This window comes from Prinia subflava, chromosome 5, assembly GCF_021018805.1.
Source record: "Prinia subflava isolate CZ2003 ecotype Zambia chromosome 5, Cam_Psub_1.2, whole genome shotgun sequence".
Lineage (NCBI taxonomy): Eukaryota > Metazoa > Chordata > Aves > Passeriformes > Cisticolidae > Prinia > Prinia subflava.
In genome coordinates this window covers 36,529,142-36,539,369 of record NC_086251.1, presented here as the reverse complement: position 1 = coordinate 36,539,369, position 10,228 = coordinate 36,529,142, and the positions used below count along the sequence as shown (strand labels likewise).

General features: G+C 41.5%; 1 protein-coding gene across 4 annotated transcripts in view; it reads left to right on the top strand.

Moving 5' to 3' along the window:
- The first annotated feature begins 155 nt into the window (after positions 1–155).
- The window catches only part of STRN3 (striatin 3), a 60,825-nt gene continuing 50,752 nt past the window's right edge, over positions 156–10,228 (top strand). For 2 of the 4 annotated variants that reach the window (XM_063398870.1, XM_063398869.1), the window contains exon 1: positions 156–558. In XM_063398870.1, coding sequence (XP_063254940.1) covers positions 238–558 — 321 coding nt within the window. In that variant the 5' untranslated portion in view covers positions 156–237. The remainder of the gene's footprint in view (positions 559–10,228) is intronic. The other 2 variants (XM_063398871.1, XM_063398872.1) reach the window with 2 other exon arrangements.

Below are 10,228 nucleotides of genomic sequence, written 5' to 3'. Positions count from 1 at the left end.
GTTTCCCGGCAGGCGCCGCTCGCTCCCCGCCCGGCCGGGTGCGAGAGTGGGAGGGCCGCGGGGCTGTAATGGCGGCTGGCGGCGGCTCCGCGCTGCGCTGACACCCGGACCCGCTCGGCGCAGCCCCCCCGCCCGGCCCGCCCCCTCCTCCCCGCCCCAGCCAGCGCCGCTCGCCCCCTCCCCGGCCCCTGCTCCCGGCCCCCGCCGCGGGACGAGGAGGAGGGCTCCCCGCAGACAATGGACGAGCACCCTGGAGCCGGAGGAGGCGGTGGGATGGCGGCCGCCCCGAGACCGCAGCAGCCGCCGCCGCAGGCGGGTGGGAACATGAACCTGCAGTCGGGTGGGGGCTGCGTGGGGGCTGGAGCCGGCGGAGGAGGAGGGCAGCAGCCACAGCCCCAGGGCCCCGCGGCCCCGGCCGGTCAGGAGGCGGCGGGCCCCGCCGAGCTGTCCCGGCCGCAGCACTACACCATCCCGGGGATCCTGCACTACATCCAGCACGAGTGGGCTCGCTTCGAGATGGAGAGGGCGCACTGGGAGGTGGAGCGGGCCGAGCTCCAGGTACGGGGGGCGAGGGCGGTCTGGGACTGGCCCGGCTGGCTCCGGGGGCCGGGCCGCGCGCGGCGTGCGGGGGCAGCCCTGCCCGGGCGAGCGGGCTCCGCAGGGCCCCGAGGCCGAGCCGGGCGCCGTGGCCCGGGGACGGTACCTGGGCGAGGTCCGGCGGGCGGAGCGGCGGTACCGGCGGAGGCCCGAGCCGGGCTCCCTCCCCGGGGCAGCCATTTTGGTTTGTAGCATGGCGCCCGCCCGGCTCCGGAGCGGCCCCGGCCCCGCAGGCCGCTCGCCCGGAGCCGCGGTGCGGGGCCCGGAGCGCGGCCGGGGAAGGGCGGGCGGGCGCTGCCGCGGCGCGGGGCCGTGACCCTCCTCCCCCTCCTCGCCCTCCTCCCCGCTAGCGGGGCGAGCTGCGCTGCGCCTTGACAGCTGCGGTCGGCTCCCGCAGCACAATGACTCCCGGGCTCCTCGGCCCCGTGCGGGTTGCCGACAGCAGGAGCCTCGGCGCCTCGCCTCCCTGCAGCTCAGTGAGCTGTGCTCTGGAGGGAAAAGACGGAGTTAGGAGGCGGCAGGAGTGCCTGCCTCCGGAGCAAGGGCAGCACGAGGAAAAGGAATTCAGGTAAATCGTAAGTAAAAGACTTAGCCGGGCATGCAATTTGAGACAGGTCGGATCTGTTCTCTCTTTCGGACCCGCTTCTTTGGAGATTTCATATCGGAGAAGAGTGAGGAATCGATAAGTCTGCGGCGTGGTCGTTTCGGTATACAAAAAAATACTAGCTTCGTCTCCAGAACGGAAATTGAATAACTTTTCAGGATAGAGAGCAAGTGTTGGAGTTGCAACATGTATTTATTGCCACTAATGTTTGCTTTTAGTAATAGGATAATTTTACTAATTATTTTTGCAAATAAAAAAATCATGCATAGACTGTTACCAGTTTATGAACAGATTGCGAAATCCACTGAATATGAGGTATTCACACAGGAGCCATTATCTTTTTATAGAACAGAAATATACATAATAAAATTTTCTGCTAACTTTTTTTTTTTTACTTTATTGCTTCCAAAGAATTTTTTTGTGATTTTTGTACTGAGTGGATGTTTATGGTCTTGAAGTAGCATTCCATCAAATTGCACTGCAACAGCAGCCGACGTTTGCAAAACATTTACTTTTGGATTTCAGAACCAAAAAGTATACCTGAGCCTGGGCAGTTCCTTAGGAACTTTTTGGCTCTATAGTAAGGATGTAATTTGCACTATTTTTGTTACAACTATAATTAAGAAAGAATTTACAAAACCCCCAAACCACCAAGGGAAACAATTGAAGAGGTTTTACTGTTTCTTTCACTTCTGCTAGTCTTACGTGCTAGTGATTTTAAACCTCGTGAAATGGCTGGATTTAAAATCTGCGGTGGACATGAGTGGGTGTTTGTAGCAGAGAGCATTTGGCTGTTTCTCCTGTTTTCTCTAATGTCTTAGTGTTATAGCATTATGTTTATAAATAAACGTTTTTGCATAGTGCTATTCGTTATCAGACAAAACCACGTTGAATATTTGTTTTAGGTATGGGCTTGTTACTTTAAAACGAGGTACTGCTGTACCCTAACATGAAGAGTAGTCCGGAGACTTGGAAAGTTGTGTCTGACTGATAAAGTGCCTCTCTGAACTCACGTGGCCTCCAGACTCCCCGATGCGCTCCAGCCAACTCTGCTGCTTTTTGTTCGTGGTTGCTATTTGTTGTCCACGGCCATGCCATTTCTTTTGCGTGTCCGTGGAGGTACGGTAGCAATTCTGACCCTGATTATGTGTGTGGTTATTCATATACGTGTACAAATGCCATGGGACTGAGGCAGCAGAGTTGCTGCACAGTGCCCATGCACGAGGGTGCTTTTGGTTGTGTTTTTTTATAACTTGGGAAGCCTGCGGTAGAAGCGGGGGAACACATTACCTTTGGATTTTAGGTCTCAGCCTATACAATGGTGAAGACTGATACAGGAATGTGTTGTGAATATTTTTTGAAGACAGATGTTTTACTAGGTCTCTGGGATTGTTTGTTGGTTCTGCAGCTTAAGTTGTGAAGTCACAGCATATTTTGTGGCCAGTAAAACTGTAATAGCTTGGACCCCAAACAACAGTTCTGTCCTTGAAGCTAATGAGAATGTTAATCATGATGTTAGGTACAAGTGTGAGTTTTTTGATGATTGAGGCCTCCTGGGTTGAAAGGAAAACAGTAATTCCATAGCACGACAGAAGATAATTTATATGGAAGTGGGTGTTGGATGATTTAGCTGCAACTCTTGTGGTCCAGCTAATTTCATTCTTATTTCTTCATTCTTTCAAGACCACAGTAAACTCTATAAACAGCTTCTCAGTGCTGGCAATTGCAAGTTCTTTATGACTTGGTTAACAATGTTTTATAAAAAGTATGTGGAGAACCAAATGACTTGGCAATATGTGTGATTTTATTTATGTGTTCTGAATCAAAGAATTTATTATTCCGAAGAAGAAGATACTTTCATATTTGCGGTATGAATTAATGGGCAACCAGTGTGGTTTATCCACCCATCCCCTTTCTTTACCTGTGTAGTTGAAGTGACTGGAGGAATTGGCACCCCTAGTAGGTGCCAATTTTGCATGAAGGGATGATGGTGAAGGGAGACAGGATCTGCAGTAACAGTGTATTCTTCCTGGGTTCTTGTAATAACTTTTTTTTTTTGTTGTTCCACCTGTGGGACATTTTTATAAATAAATCACATGTTACTTCATTGAGTTGGGATTTATGCCATAGTTGTAATGACTGACAGAGGGTCTCAAGCCTTTTGGATCTGAAGTCTTGTGCTGGTAGACATAGATCTACATTTACTTTCAGACTTTGAATCTAAAATGTTTGTCGTTTCACGTCTTTCCAACTCCTCAGGTGCATGCTGTTCTGCTTGTGTGCAGAAGTGAAGCAACATGATCATTAGACAAATCTGTGTATGCAAACTACTATCAAGTACAGAAATGTCGAATATCAGGAGTGCAGTACTTGAAACACAGTACGCTTCTTTCACTTGTAGTACTGGCTGCTGCAATGACTTCTTAAGCGTTCAGTGGTTGCTGTGTTGAAAATAGGCTGTCTAGCTTTGCATAGTGTCTTGTTCACTGCAAGTAGTGGGCACAATCTGTTCACTATTTAGTGAACTAAAAGATTTTCACTGTAGCAATGTAACTTTGATCTGCCGATCTAATGACCTTGATGTTGGTCAGTAATGACCAGCTGTTATGCTGAGATAAATGGTCTTTTCTAAGATATGTATGCACTTTAGAGGAGTTACAGCAAGTCCATATTGAATGTTATGTATTTGTTAGAAATAGCCATTTGTTCAGGGTGGTAAGTGGCTCCATAGTATCCTAAGAGAAAAAGAAACTTTGATGGGGAAACACTATAGAGATGCATAGAAACCCTTAAGGAAGATAAAATTGTGTCAAAAAAGGAGTATCACAGGAAAGCTTGTAACTTTGGGGGGAAAAATCAAGAGATCCACTTTCTTATGGGGCTTGCAGGCTGATAATGCTGGAACAGAAGTCTCAGTTGTGCAGTTTATTTGGGTTTTCTGAACTGAAAACCAGGTGAATATTTCTGATGAAAACCAAACTGAATATTCTCTGATACTTCAAAATCACACAATTGCCAGTAGATGCTACTTCCAAATGCTTTAATGAATAGGAAGAGTAATTAAGAAACAAAAACACTCAGAACAAAATATATCCCATTTTGGTTTAAACACCATACAGCCTCTCAAGTAACTTAGGTGTGCATAAAGATTACTATGACTATTAATACATTTTCTGTCCTGTAAAGTAACGTCTTTGGTGGTGCATAACTGAAGTTTCTAGTTCATCTTATTTTATAAATGCTTTTTTTCCTAAGTACTCAGAGACCTTATGGAAGCATGTTTTCTAATAATCTTTTTTTAGGTTTTTAAAAATCCCCAAACACCAAAACCCATAGATTTCAGATTTTACTTGCATGCCTCCCCACTTCCCTTTCTGCTGGGGATGACGGAGCAGACTCATTGAAGGAATTTTATACAGGAAGTTCTTTAAAAAGGAAATGTATCTTCAGGTAACACACGTAAAAGCGTTGATATTGTGAACAAAATGAGACCATGTGTATATAAAGTCATGCTGTACTTCAGACAGTGTAGCAAGAATCAATTGCTGAAATACTTATCTGTATGTTCCTTGTTTTAATTTGTTGCAGGTTTGAAGGGGGATGGGGATAACACATTGGGAATGTTTCTTTTTTAAACTTGGAGGAACAATTAATTCTTTTCATAACAGACTTTGCCTTGCTTTTGGCTTACAGATAATTTGTTTTGGTGATAGACTGCAAGTGGAAGTGGTTATGAGGGTTGTAGAATGGTCATTAGTTTGCTGGCCGCAATCTATGTCTCAGCAACTTAAGAGCATACAGTAAAAACAGGTATTTAAAAAAAGCCCTGGCTTTTCAGGAATTAGTGCAGGAGACTTTTGTAAATGCTAACACTTTCTCGTGTCAATAAGTGTTTGGGTAAGTTTGTGGAAGAAAATTTCCTGTGGGTGTCTGAATTCAAAGATTCTGTCTTTTTGGTTTACAAGTTTTCTGAGATCTGAGATGTTTTGTGAGGTTTATTCTTCAGTTTTATGCTAGTCCTGTGGAGCTGCCTGTTAGCCCGTGGTTTTGAGTGGCATACTGAGGTTGGAGGTCTATTGGTCTGACCAAGCAAGCTGTTCTTATATTTTCTGGGCCAATGAGGTAGCTTTGAAATAGAGTCACATAACAGTTTGAGCTTGAAGGAACCTTAAAGATCATATAGTAGTAAATTCTCTGCCATGAGCAGGAAAATGCTTTGATTTGATTGTTTAACAATAGATTTAGTGCTGTTTGGATGCTGTTTCAATATTGTTAAAAAACAAACTCTGATTGATATCAGGGGTATTAATTGCGATATAATATGCAAAGTTAAGGCAGGAAACTCAGATGCTGCTGTTGTGAAATGCACAGTGTATTTTAACCACATGATTGTTTATCAATTGCATTCTAGATTGTTGAAGTTGGAAATATGACTAATTGATAAACTGCTATTTCATTGGATCTTACAGGTGAATCTCTGTATTTATTTTGAAATTAGCTTAACTAAATCTAAATCAATCCTTTAAAAACCCCAAGGGATACTCAATCAACACTGACTGAAGATAAAATGAAGTAGGTTGTAAAAAGTTGGTCAGCATTCTTATTTGTGGATAGTTGTAAATGCCATGAGGTGTGTAGGTAATGCGTGCATCTGAACTGTCTAACCTGTTTGTACAAACTGCTCATGTGCTTGCGGTATCAGGGGTGCAGAAGTACAGTGGTCCAAATAACTAATTTGTATTCACATGATAAAATATTTGAATATTTAATACCTTTTTTATTATGACATTTTCTTCTGTATAAAATAGCATACATAAAAGAATATGCATAATATCCAGAAGCTTCTGCTCATTAATCATTTTTCTAAGGTAACAGTGAAAACAGCTACATATTTTATAGAGTTAAGTCCCTTTTAAGTGTAAAGCACTGAATTTAGAGTTCTATGAATTTTGGGTAGAGGGCAATTAGATCAAGGTTTCCCTACTGTGGCTTCCATAGATACTACATTAACAGGCACATCACTTCTGGTAAAACTTTAGGTTGCTGTTCCTTCAGGGTTGGAAGTCTGTTCTTTGTGTCTGGGTAAATCTTGTCTTTCTTCATAAGCTTCTTGGCAAGACTTCTAAATTAAGGTGTGCAGAGATGGTTTCTTTTTGTGTATGGATAACCTCATTCTTCCACTTTTATTTTTGATTTAGATCTTTAACATTTCTGTAAAATTTTCTTGCAGTATTCACCTCATGGAGGCAGAACAATAAAGGAGTGCAGGACGTGGAGTTACATTAAGCTCCATGTAAAAACAGGAACAGGAAATACCTGGATAGCTATGAGGTTTATGTATGGGATACTCGTCAGTGTAGTAGTTGTGTAACTTTTTCTGGAATATTGTTTCTAAATAATTCCCTTCTAGCAACACTTGGTATAAAAGTGGTTTTTACTGTGTAATAATTGCCTTTTCATTAATGATTATTTGGAATAACAATACTCTTACTTAGAATCAGTGCACAGAACAGTCATTTTAGAACAGTTACTCTGGTGAGGTTTTCTTTTAGGCACAGTGTAGAAGTGTGCAGCAGATACTTCTTTTTTTAAACACTGGGCATACATTTTACTTCTTAGTTTCACTGCAATTATACCTATGCGTATTTAATAGCTCTTTGGGAAATCTCATTTTGGGGATTTTTTTGTGAGGGTTGAAGTGGGTATAATTATTTGTTTCATGCTGAAAGTAGGTTTTGAGGTAGTGGTGGGTGTTCTTGATCCTTCTTGTCATTTAAGAAATTAGGAGAAAGTGATAATTGATTTCTTTTTCCTAACTGATGAAGAGAGTGGCTAGGGAAGTTGGATCCTCCAGTGATTTGATGTATCTTCAGGACAAATGTATGACTTGCTTTGTTTGCTTATCTGAGTGGCCTGTAGGCCCCACATCTGCGGGTTTCATTTTGTCATTCAGACTGTTCTTGAATTATCCTAAGCCATGCTTAGCAGGATACTTAGTTTAATGATATCTTGTGCCTTCATCAGTGCAACGCCAACAGGTATTAAGAGCTGATTGCGAAGTTGGCTGTTCTTCAGGGCCAGTCCTGAAGGTACAGCATAAATTTAAACAGTCTGTAGGATTTTCTACAGTATCCACTATAGTATCTTTATAAAAATGTCTGATTAGAGGTAGCCTGCTGTTGGCAATTAAAGGTAAAAATATCTTTTTATGATTCCAGAATTTAAATTCCACTTAATGAGAAATGAAGTTCATTCCTAGGTTTATTTGAACTTACTGTGCATGCAAAAATCCTGCATGTGTTGGCTGTAACGTTCTGAAAAAAGTTGCTTCTCTGAATCCTGATTGAAATGATCCTGAGATAGAGAATGAACTTCAGTAAGTCCAGATGCCTGAAGGTCTTTCTGATTTTATATATATATATATTTAAATAAGTTGATTGTTCTAAAATTTCTTCAGTTGTTCACCTTGTTTCCTTTTCACCCAAAATAGGGTCGATCCTTAACTGCTACCAAATTTGAGGTTGATGATCCTATAGTACTCCTCCTAGAAGGAAAAATCCCAAGGAAACTCGTTTGACTTATGCCAATGACCACCATAAGAAGCTGGGGAATGTTTGACTCCAGTATTTAACTTGAGACTGTGGTGGTTTGCGTTTTTTGAGGGTGAGACTCTAGGGTGCTGGAACAGAATCCAACAATACACCCTGAGATCCTGGGAAAAGAAAATGTCCTGCTTTGGCAAACAGAAGTCTCAGAAGAAAGTTTAAACAGAGCATTTAAATGGGTTTACAAATTTTATAACCCCTATTCTGTTTCATATCTTCAGCAAAGCTAGTAAAGTTGTTTTGGTAGAAGGCAGGACTACTGTCTCTGTTAACTCCCTGGTGAAGTGGTGTAAATTAGACAGTGCTGGTGATGTTCTGTGCCAGGAAGCCAGATTAACATTTAAGAGGTGTGAAATACCTGTTCCTTGTCAACTTTGTCATGCCTCACTGAAAGTACTGCATTGTACACTTGTATTTTACTCTTCCATGACTTTAATCCATGAACTTGATTATATTTAATTTTGTTGTTGTCAGTGTTGCCATTGCCTTAATGCAAAGCTCTGTGCATTCTGAGAGATTCTATTTTTTTATATACGTATATATATATATTTTATATGTATGGCTTCTTACATTCAAACACTTTATTAGTTCTTGCTTTCTATGGTCCTTTGCAATGTGTGCTACTGACCTGCAGTTGATGAGCACTGACGTGAGTGTTCATCACTAGAACAGCCTAGGTCAGTTGAGATCGCTGTGTTCACAGTCTGCTCTGGATTATGCTTTTGTCTGTATTCCTAAATAACAAATAGGTGTTCCCGCTTTTGGAGAGGAAGGGTACATTCTTGAGGATGTTTGCCGCACTGCAATTCCTCCCTTCCTGTCCAAACTCCATAGTGATCATAAGAACCTGCCACACTACAAAGTGTACAACTTCACTCTTACGTTATGTGCTCTTGTACTACAAATACTAATAATAGTAAAGAGGATGAGCTTAATGTTCTAATTTCTCTTTAGTGTTAAGTATCTAACAAAGCTCCAAATGTGGCACTTTGTCAAAAGTAGCTTCATGTTAATGCAATAATGTGCCAATGTAATGGTGTTGACAGTAAAGATATTTTAAATTTTACTGAATTCAAATACTGTCTTCTACTGTATATATATAATTAGTATTATTGGTTGTAGTTGTGACTTTACTGGAAAGAAACTTCTTTTACTAGCGAAATGTAATCCCAAAAGTGCCAAGCGGTTTAAAAGATTGTGTGAATCTTTTAGATAGCAATGGTCCAAGGTGTGTAACTACTTATGGTTTTCTTTCAAAGATGTTATTTGCAAGATTCATGCATTTAGGAGGAATGCAGAAAGTAGAGAGGATAATGACAGAATGAGCAACTGCAGCTGAGGATGAACTTGTGCTGAAATAGTCACGCTGAGTTGTTGTCTTCCACAACTTCTGTGAATTTCCTGCTAAAAGAAATTAATAAAACCCTTGAATGATCCTTGGCTTTATAAGTGCTATAAGGGAGTTATAAATACAGAAATTGGGAAGTGATTTCTGTCTTGTGATCTGTGCAGAATTGGCAGAATCAACATTGCAATATAATGCTCCATTGTTTAGTAACAGTTTTGAAAAGAATGCTGAAAATTTGACATAAAACCAGTTTGAGGTCTGGAAATAACATCTTGAAGACTGATCTATTTAGAATTCAGTCTTGCTAAATCAAAAAGCAGTCTGAGAGGTAGCCTTATTAGGTGCCTCACTGGGTTTTAGACTTATTCAGAGGTTTTTTAATTTACAGTAGAAAATTGTTTTGTGTGAGGGATATGACTCAGCAGACTGGAACGTCACCTTAAAAAATAAATTCCAGTGAGAGCATGTAAATAGTGTGATAGAGATATGTGTGAAGCTGGGTAACTGCTTTTTCTTGTTGTTTCTTGTTTTCTTTGTGTGGATATATTTTGAGGTGTTTTTGTTTTGTTTCGATCTTTGGGGTTTTTTTGGAGTTCTTGGTGGGTTTTTTTTTGGTAAAACAGCCAGAGAAATAATCAGGCAACAAGTGTAAAACATACTGCAATAATTTTTATATAACAAAAATTTATGAATCCTTTCTGCTTGGAGACACAGAGGAAATCAAAATGGATTCACAAGAAGCTATCTATTACTCTGTAGTCTAATTTACTGGTATTAAGTTTCCCATGCTTTTTCTTGAAGTATCAGACTTGAATGAAGAACTGGACCCTTGGAACTGAGGGAACCAAGAGATTTCTTGGCTCTCAGTACGGGATTCTCAAGAATGGCTGTGTTAAATGAGAAGGAAGCCAGTGCTATCTCTACTGTAATAGGTGGAATGTAGTCGACATAGGTAGTGTCTACTAAGACAGGCAATGACCTTTTTGTTTAATAACTAAAACAGAGACCTCAACAGGTCATGGACAGCAAGTATCAAAGTACAAGTAGTTTGATAATTTGTTTCTGGATTGTTGA